Source organism: Erpetoichthys calabaricus, chromosome 7 (genome assembly GCF_900747795.2).
Source record: "Erpetoichthys calabaricus chromosome 7, fErpCal1.3, whole genome shotgun sequence".
In the NCBI taxonomy this organism is placed as follows: domain Eukaryota; kingdom Metazoa; phylum Chordata; class Cladistia; order Polypteriformes; family Polypteridae; genus Erpetoichthys; species Erpetoichthys calabaricus.
The window spans coordinates 93760798-93782212 of NC_041400.2; the positions used below are offsets into that span (position 1 = coordinate 93760798).

The window sequence follows — 21415 nt, forward strand, 5'->3', positions numbered from 1 at the left end:
AAGAGGCGTCCCGACCGGGCATGGGTCCCAGCCATCTGCCACACTCTTCTGCTTGCTTCTGTCTCTCCAGATCATCATAGACAGCTTGACATTAAAATTAAGGGTCTGTGGAGGCCATACCATCTGTTGCAAAACTCCTTGTTCTTCATTTTGCCTGAAGAAAGTTTTTTTCATGACCTTAGTTTTGTGTTTGTGTAATTGTCCTGCTGCAGAATTAATTTGGGGCTGATTTATGAGGAGCTGCTTGTACTTCACAGAAGGAACTCATTAATTCTAAACACCAACTCTATTTGCAGAAATGTAGCCCCAGACCTGAAAGAAACCTCCACCATGTCTCACTGCTGAGTGCAGATACTAATTCATATAGCACCGCACAAACAAACTGCCTCCTGTCTGAGTCAAAAGTTTCAAATTTTGACTTGTCACTTTAGAACTCTTGTTGCTATTGAGTCCTTGAGCATTGTTATTGAGTTTCTGTGCTGAAGTGAGTCTCTTGACTTTGTTTCCACTTTAGAGGATTGGCTTTTTGAAGCAAATCTTCCATGAACATCTCTACTGTTCAGACTTTTGCAGACTGTAGAAGGGTGTACTTGGATTCTGCAGGATTATGTGAGTTCAGAGCTCATAGCAGTAGTGGACTTTTTTCAGTGGGCATATGGTACACTCAGTTCTTATGGCTGACCACTGAGTTTTTGGTCTTCAACCATTTCCTTATGCTTCTCCAGAACATTTTGGATAGCACATCCTGAAATTCCTGACCATCATGAAATTTCTGTTTGAGAGAGACCGTGCTGATGCATGGTGACCACCTTGTGTCTTGTTGCCATGTTCACTCTTGCCATGGTGTAAGAATGAATGATTTGAAGGTCAAATTGTCACATCTGCCACACTCTTGCCCTTTCATTTGATTGTCCTTTACCCAGTCTGATTCCTTCTGCAACAATTTCTGATTTAGTTAATCAGTTTGGTTAAATTAATGAATTATTTTATCGACAATTAGCACCTGTTTAATATCTTGGTTGGGCTGTATAACTATAAAGTAATCAAGTTATTATTTGAAAAATCCTGTATTACTTAATATTGCATTCACTAATAAAATACATATTTTTCTCTGTTTTATGTCATTTTTTGAAAACACATATTTAGATTTCTGAGGTTTGCTATTTTCTACTGAAACACTAATACACAAAAAAATAACACCTCAGACAAAATGTATATATTATTTTGGCTGTCTATGACTTTTGCACAGTACAGTATGTTAGCTTGACTAATCCAGTAGGTGGGATAATTTCACTCCATTATTTTACTGTATTTCTCTGGCCTCACTACCCCTCTGCTAGTGAGTCTATGTTTTAAACTTGTGTCTAAACTGCAGATTTACTTAGGCAATAACAAGGAGTGCACTTGGATCAACCAGCTACCATTGACTATTAACCTCTACAGGGACTCTTCTAACCTTAGTAAAGCATCCAATCAGCCTTCCAACGAAGAACTAGAGTAATCTTAATTTTCTCCTACTCTCAGCCAATGTGCACTCCCTCTATGACAGCACATCAGAATTACAATGTTTTCCTTCTTCCTAGTGCTCACTCTCTATGTCTAATTTCTGCAGAAGCTCAGGCCAACAAGATTTTTGCCCCATCTCACAAAGGCTGAAGACCCAAGTCAGTGAGGCCATGGTGTCTGCATAAACAGAAATAAGAGCTCCATCAATAGGAACTGAAGTGGCAGATGGCTTACACCAATACTAGGAGCTCTTGCCAAGTCATGCATTAATTATGCTCTGCTTAGCTGAGTGCCTTCATATAGTGTACAACCACCCACTCACCCTTCAGTTCTTCCTTGGAGAGTATGGCTCTCACTCCTGTACTGCTTGCATCTGCATGCAAAAGGATTGGCTCCTCAATTTCCAGGAAGGTGAAAACGAGACCTTCAATCAATGCAGTCTTCAGTTTGTTAAAGGCTACCTACATTTTATGGCATTTGTCAATGAAGAAATGAAAATGGTTAGCAAGTTCTACAAGTAGGTTAGTTAGGTTTTTGAGGTACAACAAGCCTCTGAAGGCAGTCATCTTGTCAGAGTCTTTAGCTCAAATCTATTCCATACCCCAAAAACTCCACTTACCTGTTCAATAACATTACACTTCTTGGGATTATGTTTAAGACCTGCCTGTCTAATATACTCTGGTACTCTGTGAAGGTTATCTACTTCAAAGTTAGGAGAGTCCATCAGCAATTTGTCCAAATATACCATACAGTATAATGCATGCATGGAATGGCAGGTGGTGGGAGTGTTGCATAGACTAAATGACATGACTTTGAACTGCCAAAGCTTCAGCCCAATTGAAAACACAGTATTGGAGTAAACTTCCAGGGATAACTCCACTTGTGTGTGGCGGAGGTCCAGCAAACTAAGCCAGTGTTAACCTATTAAACCACGCTTATACAATTCTTTCCGAGTCCCACTTATTACAATTTTTGAAGTTCTGAATTATGCAGAGTCTACTTCTGTTATTATTTTGTAAATTATTGTGAGCTCTTGGCCATTTATTAGTGTTGTTTTAATTATGTCATTATATCCTCATTTTCTGTATATGTTGTGAATTTAACAGTCATGTCCAAAAGAACAATGAAAAATAGTACAAGGACCATAAAATTAAGCTACTAAAGGGCAAAACAAAGAGTACTCTGATAAACTGGATAAGGTCAAAATCAGCAAGAAAAAATATTCAAAGCAAAATATATATATGGCCGAAACAGAGGTTGAAGGAACTAAATAAAAGGTCACAACAGTGATGCGCAAACACGTGATGGCATTAAGGTATTTTTGCCACAATCAAAAAATAGTCACAGCGGCTAGAAAAGAATACACAATGATGGTGACCAAAAAACAACAAAACAAAAAGTGTTGCAAAAGTATCAAGAATGAAACAAAAAATAATTTATATTGTAACAAAACATAGATTATTTCAGAAACAGTAAGTAAAAAATAACATAATAATTCTAAATGTTGAAATCATGGATGTGCCCATCAGGTTTCCTTGTGTGATGCAAGTGAAATTGTTACACTAAACTAGGATCATGAATATCCAAAAAAGGCACCTAAGAACCATCTTCAGGACTATATGCACCAAATAATAAACTGTAGCACCACACCAATGTGAAACTAAAAATCTTCTGAATTTCATTTTCTTGCTCACTCTCCACAGGAGGTGGTATTAGCCACTTCTTCTAAACATTGACTAGAATGTATTTTTTTTTACTTGGATGGGTTTTAAAATGAACTGTCAAAGTCAACTGAAAGGTAACTGGCCAGATACACTTATTAACCTTCAAACTGAGGTCTCACTTTGCAACCCACTCCTTATGTCCCACCCTAAACTCTGAGGCAGGTTCTTTTACCGTCTGCAAAGTGCTTTGCAGTTGTTCTTGCTGACATCAGGTTAAACCCTCTCCAACTATCCTTCAACCTAGTGAAGTACCCTGCTAAACTCTGAATGAACAATGATACAGAATGTAGATTGAGCAAATATAGTTTAAATCTATACAGACATTTAAAAGGTAACATCTTGATTGAAAAAATATATAGCACATTGTGTGCAGAATCTTGTTCCAGTTATCCTGGCCATTAGATTCTGGGTGATAACCAATATTTAACAAACTGAGGTCCACAGTTTATAATAATTGAATTTAGAACCCCATGTAAATGGAATATTTCTTTTATAAAAATATCCTCCAGTCCCTTAAATATGGGTAACTTCATCAGTGGAATGACATTGATACACTGAGAAAGCGATCTACTACCACTGAAATCACTGAATCCCTGCAAAACTCGCAATTAAATTCAATTAAATTCAAACTCATGATAAAGTCAATAGCACCCTTCCTCCCAAGATTGACCAGGAAGAGGAATAGGTTGTAATAAGCCTATAGGAGAATCTTTCCTGGTCTTAGCTCTACTTCAGATGTCACAAGCCTACACAAACTCTTTTATATCTGATATTTTCCCATCAAAAACATACAGTATTTAAACAAAATCCTTGGTTTGTGAGATCCCACAGACAAACAATGAAACGTTACAGTTTGGAACAAAACTGCAGATGGATCCTTGTGAGGTAGCCTGTGTGCAAAGTGATCAGTGTTAGCTGTACAGAATCTAATAAAAATAAAATCAGTGACACAGGCAGCAACCATTCTATATTAAGAGGAGAAATTATACCCCTTGTTGGGTAAACTTCTTAACATTATTTAAATTGTGACATTATACAGAGCTGGCAGCAACAATCAAAAATTGTGTGACATTATGTGGCATTGGTACTGTATACTTTTTTTCCATGTTTAAATACACACACGTTCGAAAAAAAAAATCACAACAGCAGTAGACACAGAAAGAAAAGACCTTACTAAAAAGTGTCTAGACTGCCAATATAATGTGCTCATGCAGTGGTAGCTTCTCTTTGTTGTTCTGTTTTGTGCAGTTTTATAAAATTAAAAACTATAAAGTTTTATATATATATTTTAAATTTATATTTTATATGTAAATAAAAACTATAAGTTTAATATGACTGTTATGTATTCATTTCATGTTGACTTTATACAATGTTAATTAAAAGTATTTTTATTTCCAAAAAGCAACAAATACAACTCACCCAACATTTACAACTAATTCAGCAACTGGTATGTTATTATTTTCTTTTCATTATAAAGCATTCAATGAGCAGGTTCAATTTACATACTTTAATATAATTTTATGTCATAATATATTGTGATATTGTGTCATGAACTCTAAATGTTACCTTTTTTATGCTGAGGTAATTTGATACTGAAGGCATTATTATTATATTAAGTAAATATAGCAGAGTATACTTGTTTTTCAAATTGAGTTCTTTGCAATAACAGTGACTATGATTTCTAATAGTTCAAACTGGCACATTGGAAATTTCAATACTGAAGTAATACAATTTTTTAAATTTGACTTAATTAGGGTGTCCGTATGCCTACTGTAACCTATTTTGATGGTCAAAAATCAGGTAATTTTCCAGCACACTGCTGATTCCTGCCTTGTACCCAAAATAGGTTACATCGGAGAAGGGCATCAGATGCAGGCTTCTGAAAATTCTTTTACTTCAGCAGTATAATATCAAATATAAAGCAACAATGCCCAAGATGTATCAAGATTCCAATTTAATTATACACCAGTACCTCTATTGTTTGGGAACTGTAGCATGAGGAACTGGCTGCTTTCAGAATGTGTCTAGATGAGATGTTCATCGACATTGCAAACAGTTAAGCAAACAAGCCTGATGGACTGACAAAAAAAAGTTTAACACTTCAATTGATAATGATATTATCGAGTTATATAAAAATTGGATCTTTACACATTAATATAAGATTTATCATGTTTTTTTTAAAATTTCCATGTGACTTTGGCATAAGGTTTCAAAAGCTGGAAGCATTCTTCTTCCACAGAATACAAAAGTAACAATTTTTTCAACAATAAAAATTGTGAGTACTATACCACACTTTATTATTGAACATGGATGATTTTTAAATAATCTGAACTTTAAATGAGCTGCCACTTCCACTGTTGTACAACCAGTATAATGAAGGATTACCCTTTACACTGCAAACACTAGGTGATCTTTTAGTCCAAGACTTTGTGCGCATTAGAAATATGGTGCGGGTTGGACATATATTGCTGTCAACACAAGACCAAACAAAATTCAACAACAGAGTCAAGAGTGGAATGTTATTATCCATCCATCCAGTTTCCAACCCGTTGAATCCGAACACAGGGTCACGGGGGTCTGCTGGAGCCAATCCCAGCCAACACAGGCCACAAGGCAGGAATCAATCCCGGGCAGGGTGCCAACCCACCGCAGGGAGTGTTATTATTTTTAGGAAAAATGCAGGTGTCTTGCTTTGCTCAGAAAAGTTTTCTTCTGAGAAATAAAATTATAATTTTCTCCATGAAATACTTATGACAAAATTTCCCATATTTCATATTAGAAGGCATTGGTCTGAACAATGAGGTCTTTGAGTTGTTTTTGAATACTTAACACTGGGAAGTTGGGGAATATGATAGTGTTTATTTCAAAACTTGTAACACCCACTTGCTTACAGGTCACACTTGATAATTCTCCTTAGCTTCTCTGTGGTCAGATCAGTAAAAGGGAATGGCATTGAATAGTTTTCATTTTAATAAAAATATGAAAATTGTTTTGTATTATTCTTATGTGGTAAAATAAACTAACACTATCTTTAAAAATGATTTTCATTAAACACCTTCAGCAAACAGATCATCTCTTGCATCCTCAAGTTCAACTACAGCTCCGTATATCATGGGTAGGTTTTTATTTTGTTTAAGTGATATGATATACAATGTACAAAATATAAAAATCATTTTTGTATGAACTGAAATATTTGCTTTTTATCTATTTCCTTAATATATATATATATATATATATATATATATATATATATATACAGTATATACAGTATACACTGTGGAAGATGAACCCCGGAACACAGACAGACAGACACCAAATGTCCAAAAACACACACATTTATTTGCATCAGCACCTTCCCAACCAATACAGTGCACAAATCACAATCCAGCTCACAGTCCTTTTCCTTTTCTCTGTTTCTTCTGCCACCTTTACTCCTCCTCACACAAGTTCCATCTTACTCCTCTCGACCCCGGCTCATGTAATGGAGTGAGGCAGCCCCCTTTATAGCCAGATGTGCTCAAGGTGCTTCCTATTAGTCTTCTGATAGTCTTTTGACGGCACTTCCTGGTGGTCCCCATGCAGACCGGGACAGCTGCCCTCTTGTGGCCCAGGGGAGGTATTGTAACTCTCGTGGTCCTTCCAGGCGTCCCGGCTGGGTAGGGTCCCCAGCCGTCTGCCACAATACATATATATATATATATATATGTATTAGTGCTGGGAAGTATACCGGTTCATACCGAAAACCGTTTTTTATTTTTGTTATGATATGGATTTTTCTTATACTGCAACACTGGTTTAAATTGCCTAAACAACGTTCAGAACGTGGCGCAGTGGGAAACTGTTTAAGGGGGACCTTTTTCATTGCTACACCGCTAAACACATGCCACAGAGGTGTTGCGCGGGGGCTCTATTTCACTTTTTTCTGTGTGGCGATTGCTGCCTCTAAGTGCAAGAGGAAGTCAGTTAAAGAAGAGCGTAGCGATTAACAACTGGGTTGGGGAACACAACAGAAAGCATTTAATCTGTTACATGACTTATGATGGGGTTTGAGAAAATCTAGTGAATTAAACATTGATTTTAGGATGAAGTTTAGTTTACGACATTCTACTTTAATGACAAAATAAACTACGAGAATAAAGTGGAAATGTCGACTTTAATCTCGACATATAGTTTTTTTTTTATTTCACTGTGTCCGTATTTTATTTCTTCACCGTGGCCCTAATACGATTCCGTAAGGCTATACCACAAATAGCATTATAAATGCAATTTGCAGTTTTATTATTTATGTATATAGCTTAGCTTGAAGCAAGGTCCATATTAATGCAGTTTGCCTTAATGATGGTTCAGTTGGTAAAGATGTCATCACCAAGTTGCATTTGTTTTAATTTATTTTATTTTTATTTGGTGAATACTGTGTAATGCACCAGGGCTTGAAGTCGTGGAAGCAATAGTATTATTACTGGAAGTTGCACTATTATTTATTTTATTGTTATTATTTATTAGTTTAAATATTATGCAGTTTAGTGATGGTAAAGTTGTTTAAAAAGTCACTTTTACATGTCAGTGGACAGAGATTGTTAACATTAACAAAGTATAGTTGGTTTACAAAAAATATTTACTATTTATTCCTTTTCTAAGATATTGTTCAGTGTAATACAACTTTTGACAAGCACCTCTAAATGCCTCTTTGGATGGTTGAAAATATGTTGTCAAAATTTTAGTTTAAGTTGTTTGCAAATATTGTTCAATAAAAAGGTTCTATATTTTGACTGCATCTGTCATGCAATGTGATTCCTTCTCTTCATTAGTGCCACCCCCTTGAAAAGTATCACTTTATGGGGAAATGCAAACCTGTATTAATACTTGTGTGCACATTAAAATGTTTTTTTGTACAATGTACAATTCTCATGACAGTGGAATAGGTTATTCTTAGCCAGTAATTACAGTGGAAATGTGGTTAACATCCACTCATGCATGGGAAATAAAATACCGTCCAATACCGTGAAACCAGTATAATATTGAAAAATACTGTGATATAGAATTTTGATCATACCGCCCAGCACTAATATGTACTGTATATATGTATATACACACTGTGTATATGTATATATATATATATATATATATATATATGTATATATATTGTAATATCCCTTCCCAGATGGGCAAATGAATCTCGCAGGCAAGTGGTGGTAATTATCAAATAAAAGAAAACTAATCAATGGTTTTATTCACTTTCCTTCTTACTTCAACAAGCTGAAAAACAAAACGAAGTCAGGACAAAAGAAATAGCAAAAAAAAAACACACCACACTAAAACCCAACCCACATAAAAAGACCCCACCTTCCCAGCACCCCAGAGGCTGTTTTATTAAGAGTGGCAGTTGTGTCTCTGCCCACCCCCCTTTTTTTTCTTTCTTTTTAACTATTTATAACTAAACACTCTGCCCAGTGGCAATTTCTATCCCAGATCATTACACTGTACCCCCCCCCCCACTAGCTCCTCGCCCCTGAGGACACTTCAAAATGTTGATAACGAGCTGGTAATCAGATGACTTGTCTGGGCCACTCAGTATGCGTGACGTCATCTGTAGAAGGCATTTCTGTTCCCACTGTCTCCAGTGCCGATTCGGGCTGTTCTTGGTTTACATCCCGGTTGGCTGGCGCTTCGATCCTTTCATCAACACGAAACCTTCACCGGTAAGGTGCCAACCGATCCTGATGCAGAAACACCCGACGTCCCCTTGGTGACATCTGCACCCAGTACACCACTTCGCACACGCGCTCAAGCACTTGGCATGACCCACCCATGCACTGTCAAGTTTGGGGGAGAGACCATTCTTCCGTCGGGGATTATACACCCACACTCGGTCGCCGGAGGAGTACGGGGGTTCTCTGGCTCTGATGTCATAATGCCGCTTTTGGGTAAGGCCAGCCTTGTGCAGATGGTCCCGTGCGAATGCATGAGCCCTGTCGATTCGGTCCTGAAGACAGCGGGCATACTCTTGTCCAGACTGATGTTCTTCCCTTTCTGGTGGCAAACCACATTCGAGAGAGGCCGGGGTTCTCAATTCCCGGCCCAGCATCAACATGGCAGGGGTGCACTGCGTAGACTCCTGGACTGCTGTCCGGCATGCCAGGAGAACCAAAGACAGTTGCTGATCCCAGTCGCGTTGGTCCTTGTTTACCACCATAGCCAACTGAGCCGATAAAGTATGGATGAATCGCTCGGCCAAACCATCGCTCTGGGGGTGAAGCGGGGTGGTGTGCATTTTCCGAATGTGTAGCAGATTGCACACGTGATGAAAAACTTTACTTTCAAAATTACGCCCCTGGTCTGAATGGAGTTCTAGCGGCATGCCAAACCTACTAAACATGCCTTCAACTAGGGCAGTTGCCATGGTTTCCGTATCTTGGCTAGGAATAGGGTACGCCTCCGGCCAGTTGGAGAAATAGTCTATTCCAACCCACTCCATAGGCAGACCAACTTGATATTGTTGAAGGGGGGCAACTGATTGTTCAAGGGGCCCTTTTCACGCGGTGCATACATCGCAACGCCGGCAGTGATCTTCAACATCTCGTCGGCACCGCCCCCAGTAAAACATCTGTCGGAGCCACTTCAGCGTCTTACTAACCCTAAAGTGGCCAGACCCCACACCCCCATGCACTGATTTAAGAACATCATCCTGTTTCCCCTTTGGCACTATCACCTGCAAAGTGATCTCTACAGTGGCAGGGGCTCACCATCTTCTCATCAGCACCCCATCCCGAATGGTCAAATTGTCCCACTGGGCCCAGAGACCCTTAACAGTCATACCCTCTGGGGCTACCTCCTCCCAACTAGGTCGGTGATTGTCTGTCACCCAGGCTCTCACTTTCTTTATCTCTGGATCCTGGTTCTGCCAAAACCCCCAATCGCATTGCCCCTTAGAAAGCGCTAACATTGAGCAACTGTGTCTCACCTCCCCTGTTTGCTCTCGGCCCTCCTGACGGCGGCAGTAGTCACAGTTCGTCTGAGCACAAGGCCTGCGGGATAGCGCATCTGTGTTGTGATGTTGACCCACCCGGCGATGTTGGATTTCAAACTGAAACGACTGTAGCCATTCCAGCCACCTTGCCACTTGCCCCTCTGGCTCCCTAAAAGACATTAGCCATTGTAAGGATGCATGATCGCTGCGCAGTGTAAATGCAGTCCCTTGTAAGTAGTGTCGAAAATGCCGGATTGCTTCCACTACTGCCAGGAGCTCTCTCCGTGTGACACAGTAGTTTCTTTCTTCTCTGCTTAGGGCTCGGCTGAAATAAGCAACTACTCGTTCTCCCTGGGAGTATGCTTGTGACAGGATGGCACCTAGACCTATATTACTGGCATCCGTGTCTGAAACGAAAGGCAGGGCAGGGTCAGGTGGGGCTAAGATGGGAGCCTGGCATAAGGTATCTTTCAGGGCTTGGAAAGCGGACTGTTCCTCTGCTCCCCAGTGGAAATACTGACCCTTCTTTGTTAGCTGGTGAAGGGGAGCAGCCACCGTAGCGAACCCAGGAACAAAACGCCGATAGTAGGATGCCAATCCGAGGAACCGAGTCTTGCTGTCTTATGTGGCCACCACCCTTTCACTTACTCGGTGCCTCAAGTGGGTGACTTCTCGATGCAGCAATTGGCACTTATCAGGGTGTAGTCCTGCTTCTCGCAATTTCGCTAGTATGGTTCTAAGGGAGTGCAAAGCAGTTTCCATGTGCCATCACATTGTCCAAATATACCAGGCATCTGGAACGAGGGATGCCCGAGAGGACACGGTCCATTAGCCGTTCAAAAGTTGCCGGCGCATTGCACAATCCGAAATTGCCAAAACCCGCCCCCGGTTGAAAATGCAGTTTTTTCCTTGGCTTCCGGGGCTAACTCCACCTGCCAGTAGCCACTTCTCAAATCTAGCGTGGAGAACCAACGCGACCCAAACACCAGAACAAGGGCCTCGTTTAATTCTAGGAAGCGGATACGAATCTTTTCGCGTAACTGCATTCAACCGGCGGTAGTCAACACAGAAACGCCATTCTCCTGATTTCTTTTTAACCAAAATAACAGGGGAGCACCAAGGAGAATCTGATGGTTCAATAATTCCAGAATTCAACATCTCAAGTACCAACCGATCTGCCTCGATCTGTCGTGCCAGGGGAATGCGCTGCAGATGTTGTTTGATCAGGTGCTCCCGTGTCGATGTGATGGTGGACGAGGTGAGTATATATATATACCTGTATATACTCAGTGGTTTCCAGAGAGAGAAACTTTATTTGAATACAGCCAGAACAAACACAAGCCTCTTTCAGGTGCGATCCAGGCTCAGTGTCAAAACCGGTCGCCATAGCTCCGTCTCTCGATCAAAAGAACACAAAATCTTCCTCTTCAAAAGGTCGTGGCTCGGGAGCGGGAGCCCCAGCTGGAGCAGAGGATATCTGAGGAAGAGAGACAAGGCAGTGTGACCAAAAAGATAGCTGCTGTGCGGACTTTTAAATGTCCGAAGCACAGCGCGAAGTGCAAATCACACGGAACAGCCGCAGCAGGCTTACAGCTGATCCAGCAAAGAGGAGATGAAAAACTGTGTTTGTTTCTAATTGAATCACTGTTTAAGAGGGGATTTCGGAGGAGTGGCCACGTCCCATTGGGCTGTGTTCAGCATGTTCACAATATATATATATATATATATATATATATATATATATATATATATATATATATATATATATTGGTAATTAACCCTGATCCAGACAGTCAGACCACACAAGTCCAAATACACACGCTTTTTATTCACTTTTCTTTCTTTTCTACAGCACACATTGCACAATCCCTAGCACTCACTGCTCAGTCCTTTCTTTTTCTTTCTTTATTTTTCTGCCGTCTCTACTCCTCCACCTCCCAACTTTGGCTTCTCGAATGGACTACGTAGCCCTGGAATGTAGCACTTCCACCACACTTGGAAGTGCTGCCAGAAGAAGATCTAGGTGCACCTGCAGCACTTCCTGGTGTGGCAGAAGTGTTGTATGGACACCCGAAAGCACTCCAGGTGCACCTAGATCTTCTTCTGGCAGCACTTCCAAGTGTGGTGGAAGTGCTACATTCCAGGGCTACGTAGTTGTCCAGGCACCCCTAGGCATTTGCCACAGGCCCCACCAGGGTTGAGCTTCCAAGCTCCAATCCTGTGGCCTCGATATAAACCAGGGAGGCTGCCCGCTCATGTCCGGCACAATATATATATATATATATATATATATATATATATATATATATATATATATATATATATATATATATATATATATATATATATATATATACATATATATATATATATATATATATATATATATATATATACATATATATATATATATATATATACATATATATATACATATATATATACATATATATATATATATATATATATATATATACATATATATATATATATATATATATACATATATATATATATATATACATATATATATATATACATATATATATATATATATATATATATATATATATATGCAACACAGTCACTGGCACAAAATACAAAGAGCACATGACACGTGTTTCATCCGTATTGGGGCTTGTCAGATGTACACACTTTTGCATCCTCTTACAGGGCATTGAACCTGTACTCTTTGTATTATTTGGTATAAAAATAAATAAATAAAAATATTAAATATTGTATAAAAATATAAAATCATAACCAAACCAATGTATATATTCAAACCAATGTATCTGAACCAATTTATATATTTACGAACCAATCTTTTTTCCTGAATGGTCCTTCATATACTGTATTATAGATATATAAAAAACAAATGAAAGTAGGAATTACAATGTATATACACATATAGTAGATACAAATTGGGGAAAGGATGTACAACACAAGTCCACAATGAGGTTTTTTCTATTGTACTGTATATATCTGTGAGTGTTTAAAAAATTCTTAAAGAGAAAATTCCAATAGCAGGTAGTACAAGAAAAAACATACAATTATGTCCTGGTATTGTGCCAGTAATGTAGTAGATACTCTACTCTTTTTGTTCTGTAAGCGCAAAGGTTTTGAGTTTGTATTCTAATTGCAGTAAAAAATAAAATATTTTTGTATCATTTTTGCCTTTGTACATCTCATGTTTTGTCTTTTTTCAACAGGATCAAATGACAAAAACTCTTCAAATAAATTACCCTCTGGTAAGTTATTTTTATTATTATTTATTATATTTATTTATTTACAATGTTTGCAAAACAGAGTCCAAAACAGAACTGATCAAGTGGAGGTAAGATGGCGGTCAGTGGTGCCGGAACTGGATGGGATTTCCCAAGAATGGTCTGCAACAGACAGAGAGACGGTCAGCACACTCTGCCACCCCCTGGTCTGGCATAGTATTACTGTGACTTCAGCTCTTTAGCTGCCTCCTAATCGCACGTGTGTGACAATATATTATGTGGTAATATGGCATTAAATATATCATATTTCTTTTAACATTCAAATGTTCCAAACTATAGACATGACATTGCTGAGCCTAGTCACGCATTCGCATCCAGTGCTTACGCACACAAAGAGGATTTTACATTCATTAATTCAACAGAATGCTTTTGGGGGGAGCCCATAAAAACATCAGAACAATGGATTGCATCTCAACCTGGAACTGTGCATTTGTTACATTGTTGCTTTTGTTCCTTTCAATTATTTTAAAGAGTTTATGTTGTTTTGAAACATATGAGCTATGCAGATACGACCATATGTTACATAAAGTTTCCCTTAATATGATATTTGACTTGATTGCAAAAGTATTCTGCAAAGTCACAAAAAGTCAAATGATATCTGACTTTTTATCTAAAATTAAAAAGCAGGGGCCTCATGCATAACTCCGTGCGTAGAATTTGCACTATAACATGACGTAAGCACAAAAGCCAAAATGTGGTTACACACAGAAAAATCCAGATGCAGGAATTTGTGCGTTCGCCATCTTCCGCGTTCTTCCGCTACATAAATCCCGCTCAGCGTGGAAATTAACGCACGTGCACGCGCCTACTGCCCCAACCCAACTCCTCCCAGAATTACGCCTCTATGAATATGCAAATCAATACAAATAGCCCTTAAGCTCAGCGTTCTGTGAAAAGGCAATGGCAAAAGTACAAGGAAAAATAGAAGAATTTCAGCGAATACCAAATGGAGGCAAAGAAAAATGTACTATTTGTTGGTTTAAACACTTATATAAGCAACAAAAGGAAGTTGATCGAGTGACATAGCGTGTCGGAGAAACTCGAAAGCTCAAGTTCACAAAGTCGCACAGTGCCCAAAATAAAAAAGTTGTCACATATCAAAGTCGGCATGAAAAGGTGACTCGTAGCCCACCGTCTGAGTGTTATATGAAAGCATATTAGGGTACAGTGAAAAAAAAAGGCACACAGTGGGAAAAAAGCACGAAATGTCATCTTTAATCTCGAAATTTCCACTTTAATCACGTAGTTTATTTTGTCATTAAAGTAGAACATCATAAACTTCATCTTTAAATCGTTTAATTTACTAGTTTCTCAAATCCCATCGTAACTAAAGTAGCACGTTAAATGCTTTGTTGTGTATTTAATCTTATATGTGCTCTATGTGCCTGAATCACTACGTGCTCTTCCTCCGACAGGACACAAAATCCATTACATTCGTAATATTACAGCTCTCTGAATAATTAAAATACTGAGAAGTATACGTGATATCATTTTCATGATGATATGAGTTAAAGCATGTTACTAAACATGGGAACATAGTGGCGCAGTGATTGTTCATGTCTTATGCAAGATGCTTGCTGCACCATGTGCGACCTTCAATGAAATGCTTTATTACAGAAGTACTGTCTTTTTCAAACGTACTAACCCCCAATTCCTGTCCTTACTTTTCGTTCTCCAAATACCCAATCGCCACACAATCAGCTCTGTAATAGACGTTAAGCCATCTGTAAGCTTAGAACGCTGATTCTTCAAAACTTTTAAGGAACTTCGAAATATCTTCGTATTGTTTAATTATTCTATCCATCTATCCTTCCAGTGTCGCGCCAGCCACAGCATGAATACAGCGCGAGGCAGGAACAAACTGTGAACGAAGTTCAAGTTTCTCGCTAGCGCTGCGGCACCATGTAGTTAAAGTTAAAGTTTTATCTGTATAATATAATAAAATATATGTTGCTGCATTTCATCTTAAAAATTATATCGTCATCATATGTAAATACGCGCTTTATAAAGTGGCTCAGGTTGTGCAATAAAATAACTGTATCATAAGTACAATTACCTCATGGTAACTTGCAAATACAAACAGTTTACAAGGAGCACTTGATGGACTGATTGAGTGCGTGTATAGTTCTTGGGGTGAAACTGTGAACCGCCAGGTCCGAACAGGAAAGGCTCTGAAGCGTTGGTCGGATGAGAGCAGTTCAAATAGCGAATGGCTGAGGCAGCAAGTGCTTGATGCTGTATACCGATAATTCTCTTTCCAATCACTGTAGATCTGTGATTCACAGTCAGATACTGTGATATAAATACTCCGAGTGGTGCAGAGAGAGTAATATGGAAAAAGATGATCTGCTGTTGCAATCCCTAACGGGAGCAGCTGACAGAAGAAGAAGAAGGTGCAGTGAGAGTAACAATGCTAAAGCAGTTATGGTATTTAGAATAGTTTGACCATTCTGTGGACCATTATATTGTTACAGGTTAATTACAATCAGAGGCATTAAACTAATAAACAATATATGGTTAATTTCAGTGTATTTATAAAGCCATGTCAGGGATGTGGATCTAATAAAGAAAGTGAAACCACACAGGAACAGTAGCACTGCTTTGACGCTGGGTGCCACCAGTCTGCAAAACCGAGCGGAGAACTTGCATACGACAGGGTATGAGGTACCGTGGAAAAGTGCGTGGCTTTACGCCAAGTGTAGGTTTTATACATCGCGATTTGAATGTGGAAATGTTTTTATGCAACATTTCTGTGTGTACAAACCGTTTATACATGAGGCCCCAGGACACTCCAAAAGGACTAAAGAGGAAGAGAACAACAACAACAACATTTATTTACAGTATATAGCACATTTTCTTACAAATAATGTAGCTCAAAGCGCTTTACATGATGAAGAAAGAGAAAAAAAAGACAAAATAAGAATTAAAATAAGAGAACACTAATTCACATAGAATAAAAGTAAGGTCTGATGGCCAGGGAGGACAGAAAAAAAAAAAAAAACTTCAGACAGCTGGAGAAAAATAAAATCAGCAGGGGTTCCAGGCCACGAGACCGCCCAGCCCCCTCTAGGCATTCTACCTAACATAAATGACCTCAATCAGTCCTCATTGTATTCAGGGTTCTCATGGAAGGACTTGATGATGACGGTCACGTGGACTTCTGGTCTTAAATCCATCAATGTAGGGACATCACGTTGCTTTGGTGGTGGTGGCGCAGATCGCCATCACAGAAAACTGGAAAAAGAACAGAAGAGAAAGAAGACCTCTGCTTTATTAAGTCTTTTCCAACAGAGTCATATGAAGGGTTATAAAACTATTTTTTCATTAGGTAATATTGGGAACAGAAATATATGTATAGCATACCAAATCACCATATACAAAACAGTGCGCAACTCCGCTCGTTAACATTACTATATAATAAAGAGGGCCACAAGATTTAAAATTGCAAAATGTAGATGTTTTAAGTTTATCATTTGCCTTTAAATCCATGTGTTTATTAATTGGGTTAAGGACCTAAGTGCAGTAATGCCATTGGCAGCAAAAAATAGCATTTTCTCACTTTAACATATGAAATAAAATATTGAAGACATTCTGAAGTACTATAGAAGTAATACAAAACACATGTATAAATGTAAAAAATGCAACTAAATGTGAATGTACAAATGCAACTGTGCTATGTAAAATATATGTACAGATAAATTTTATATATTTCCTAGGTGCACAATCTCTATTTATTCGTTTACTAATTTAAGAGTATATATACTGCTGAAGTGTTATATCCTCTAAAACAACAGTGTTCAAAACTCCAACACCATCTGTAGCTGCGTTTTTCCAAAGTTATCGAAGTTCAGCAGCTCTAACTCAAAAAATGGGATTCAACAAAAGCCTGACGCGCAGAAATGATTCCACGGACAAAATATCTTCATTTTTATAAGTTTAATTAAGTTTCAAAGTAAAACAGTTCACACAAAAAAGAAAATTAAAATAGCAAAAAAGGGAAAAAATTCATATTAAGAAAAGTTCAGTTCTAAGCTTAATCTTGTTACATCTTAAATCGTTACTATTTACTTATCATTTCTGAACCATTTCAGAACGGTCAGAAAACTGTATGCTTATCCCATTTCGGAGTTGAAAATGGGTCTTTCAAGTCTCTGTTTACTGGGACCTGTTCTAAACACAACTGAGCTTATTATTACGCTGTTTCTCAGTTATAGCAAGAAGGTTCTATCTCTTACTAACTTATAGGGTGAAAAGACCATACCATTGTCTATAACTATGGAAGAAATTATATTCTATTCAAACTAAGCAACCATTAATATGAGTTTAACTCAAAACATTAGCTTTCTAAAATTGTCTTTTACACCATCCAAGGTTGCTTCCAACTTTGCACCCTCTGTTGCCATAAAAGGAACGAGTGCCTCATAACCTCAAAGAGCATATGGAATGGTTAGAACATAAAAGCTCTAATTTTTAATAGGCTAGATTCTTGTAGTGCTGGTAAACAGCTACTCCAACATCAAATAAGTATGCAGTGTTCATTTTTATAGAACTTTTTAATTCAAAAATAATTTTCTTTAAGCCCTGCCCGGGGTTTGTTTCCTGCCTTGTGCCCTGTGTTGATTGGGATTGGCTGCAGCAGACCCCCGTGACCCTGTAGTCAGGATATAGCGGGTTGGATAATGACTGACTGACTGACTGATTTTCTTTAATTTTTTTAAGGAACTGAAACTACTAAGTTAAATTCTATGAAGCATTCATCCGGTAAGTTTCTGTTTTCGGTTTATAACACAATCACTAAAAAATGATAAGATTGTATTTCTAAGTTCTTGAAATGGTTTAAGTATGATTTAAGTATGATTTCATGCAAAGGTGTGATTAGAACGTCTTACCTTAATTTTATGAAAGTTAAGCTAATTACCATCTGTGAATAAGATAATTAAGAAGCGTTAACATTTTAAGGTCTTATGGCAGGTGTGGAAAAATAACATTTGGGGAATTTCTGTGGCAGCCACAACTGAAAAGCTATAGAAGAGCCCAAGGAGAAATGTAGAATAAACAAACTAGGGACTATAAGTAAAGTACCAGCAGCAGCCATGGAGCTGAAAAGTTAAGAGCTTAAAGGTGAAGTGCTAGGAATTTGCAGGGTAGAACTAACAGAACCCAGTAGCACCTTGGGCCAAAAACATTAGAAGCAACAGAGGTTTGGAAAGTAAATTTCAGTTTCCAGCCATTGTGGAAACCATAAGGAGAAGAAAAAAGAAATCGAGACCTTCCAGGCTATTTCTTCAGTGGAAATATTTAACTTATAAAGGTACATCTAGATAAAGAAGTATTAGAAATGCAGTAAACGGAACTCGCAGGAATGCAAAAGAATTTGGAAAGTGCTATGCCAGGCTTAAATACTTTAAGTACTTTAATTATCAGACAGTAAGCCATGGGAAAAGCAGGAGCCACTGGATCCCAAATGAATTAGTCAAACTGATAAACAACATATCCCACTCAGAAGTAAAAATGTATTGTTAATTTATAGTAGGAAAGTTGTAAGCTTTGTGGCGGGTGGCTGGGAGCTGTGCCCAGCTGGGACATCTAGAAGGATCGGGAGAGGGACTACGCCTTCCCCGGACCATGAGAGTGTAGCCACCCTGGTTTGTGTGGGGGCCACGGGAACTGAGCATGGAAGCTCAACCCTATAGGGGCCTGTGGTCACCGCCAGGGGGCACCCAGATGACTGGGAATCCCTGGACGTCAGTGCTTCTACCACACCCGGAGGTGCTGGTGGAAGTATTACCAGGGACACCTGGAGTGCTTCCGGGTGCTCATGCGGCACTTCCACCACACCAGGAAGTGCCGCAGGAAGCTCATCAGCAGGCACCTGGAGCACATCCGGGTGGACATAAAAGGGGACACTTCCCTCCAGTCATCAGCTGGAGCCGGGTGGAAGAGGACGAAGCTCGGAGGAGAGGAGTGGAGGCGGTGAAGGCTGGATATTGGAGAAGCCCGGACTTGAGGGTGTGTGTTGCAGGGGCACTGGGTTGCGTGAGGGACTTGGACAATTGTAAATAGTATTGTAAATAAATGTGTGTGGTGTTTGGAACATTGGTGTATGCCTGTCTGTGCCAGGGCTGATCTTCCACAGCTTGTAACCTTACTTTAAAACAAGGGAAACTGAGTAATTGCATTAAGCACAAATTAAAAAGCATATGGTTAGAAATTGAGCTGCTGTTAGTCAACTTACCATGGAATTAAAAGTAGAGTACATATGGGCATCACTGTAAAAACAGCAAATATGCCAATTTTTTACATTCTAAAGACTTTAACCTGCTAATGTTAAAACTGTTATAAACCTGACATTCACAATTGTCCACAAACATCCACAAATGTATTTGTAAGACTGTAAATGAGTCAACGGGTTTACAGATTCATCAGTATTAGTAGAGGAAGATGAGACAAGAAGGGTATTCACAAGTCAAACAAATAAAAAAGGAAATATAGAGAAAGCCAAAAGTAAAGCTCTGTGTCAAAAGCTTCCTAACACACACACTGATGCCAAACAAGTAAATAAGCTACGGTTTTAAAAATAAAATGAATTCCACAAAACAAACTGATAACACAGCCAGCCTGTCAGGAAAGCTAAGCTCACCTCTTTATTTTAGAGTTTAAAGGCAATTAAATGGAAACAATTTTCAATTTTTTGGACCAGACTAAAAACATTATCATTCCTTTATCACTGCATAATTAATCAGGCATGTGTGTGCACTGTATGTGTTAAATGACTTCATCTTTTTATTCTACTGTTACCATGTTAGGAAATGAAAGAGGTCAGAAAAGGGATAAGTGGGTGTTTTATATTTGTCAGCTTATATAAGCTTTCTGGATCTCAATGTAAAAATGAATAGATTCCCACTGAGTAATGTTTCTATACAGATCACTCCTGGGATGAAGAAAATATGAACAGTTGGATATGGCCACTGTAAAAATATGGATACTCATTAAATCTGATGTTCTATGACAGGGAGACAAAATACAGAAAACAGTACATTGTGCAAAAAGCCCTCACAGTACCTATAATTAGTTTGAAAACTGGAAGCTAAACAGCAGTCTTATGTTGAGCTTGCAAATGCTTACTTCACCCCTGACTCTGCACAGTTAGTTAGGTCACCTGCTGATTTGAAGCTCACAAATTATGGAGAAAATAATATGCAGAAATCTCAGACACAGAGGAAAAAAGGACTTAAAAATGGAAAGCAAAACTAGAGCAAAAAATGTTGGAGTCAATTGCAAAGTTTAAAACGATCTGGTCACAGCTCTAGTTTAATTTGTCTCAAAATAGCAACTAAGAAAACATGATCATGCCTGTCATTCAATGTTGTCACTTAATATGATGTTATGGTGTGGTATCCATCTTTAATCCCCAGAAACAATAGGAAATCTACAGCAAACAAAGCAAAAAGAAAAAAACAAATAATCCATTAGCATGAAAGCAGCACAAAGTGAGCTTAAATCACTGTTGGACATAACAAGTATACATAAAAATATGTTAAGGTCAGACGTGCAGTGAGTTGCAGTACACAGAACTGCATCGTCAATAAAAGTTTGAATTGTATTTGTGAGCAGCCAGTAACTGGAAAAGAAAAGACAATCCAACTTTAATAGGGCCAAATTGAGAGCCAGAGGTAAAAGGAATAAACGAAAGCAGTATGATTTAAGTCTGATTTCATGCAAAGGTGTGATTAGAGCTTCTTACCTTAATTTTATGAAAGTTAAGCTAATCACCATCTGTGAATAAGATAATTAAGAAGTGTTAACATTTTAAGGTCTTATGGCAGGTGTGAAAAAATAACATTTGGGGAATTTCTGTGGCAGCCACAAATGAAAAGCTGTAGAAGAGCCCAAGGAGAAATGTAGAATAAACAAAGAAGGGGCTGTAAGTACAG

At 38.5% G+C, this 21415-nt stretch overlaps 1 protein-coding gene across 2 annotated transcripts in view; it reads left to right on the forward strand.

Moving 5' to 3' along the window:
• Positions 1-21415, forward strand: part of LOC114654560 (uncharacterized) — a 166965-nt gene that overhangs the window by 109836 nt on the left and 35714 nt on the right. Inside the window, exons 9-13 of one of the 2 annotated variants that reach the window (XM_051929963.1) lie at positions 4633-4677; positions 5437-5505; positions 6292-6345; positions 13407-13445; positions 18201-18242. In XM_051929963.1, the coding sequence (XP_051785923.1) occupies positions 4633-4677; positions 5437-5505; positions 6292-6345; positions 13407-13445; positions 18201-18242 (249 nt within the window). The remainder of the gene's footprint in view (positions 1-4632; positions 4678-5436; positions 5506-6291; positions 6346-13406; positions 13446-18200; positions 18243-21415) is intronic. The other variant, XM_028805176.2, reaches the window with a different exon arrangement.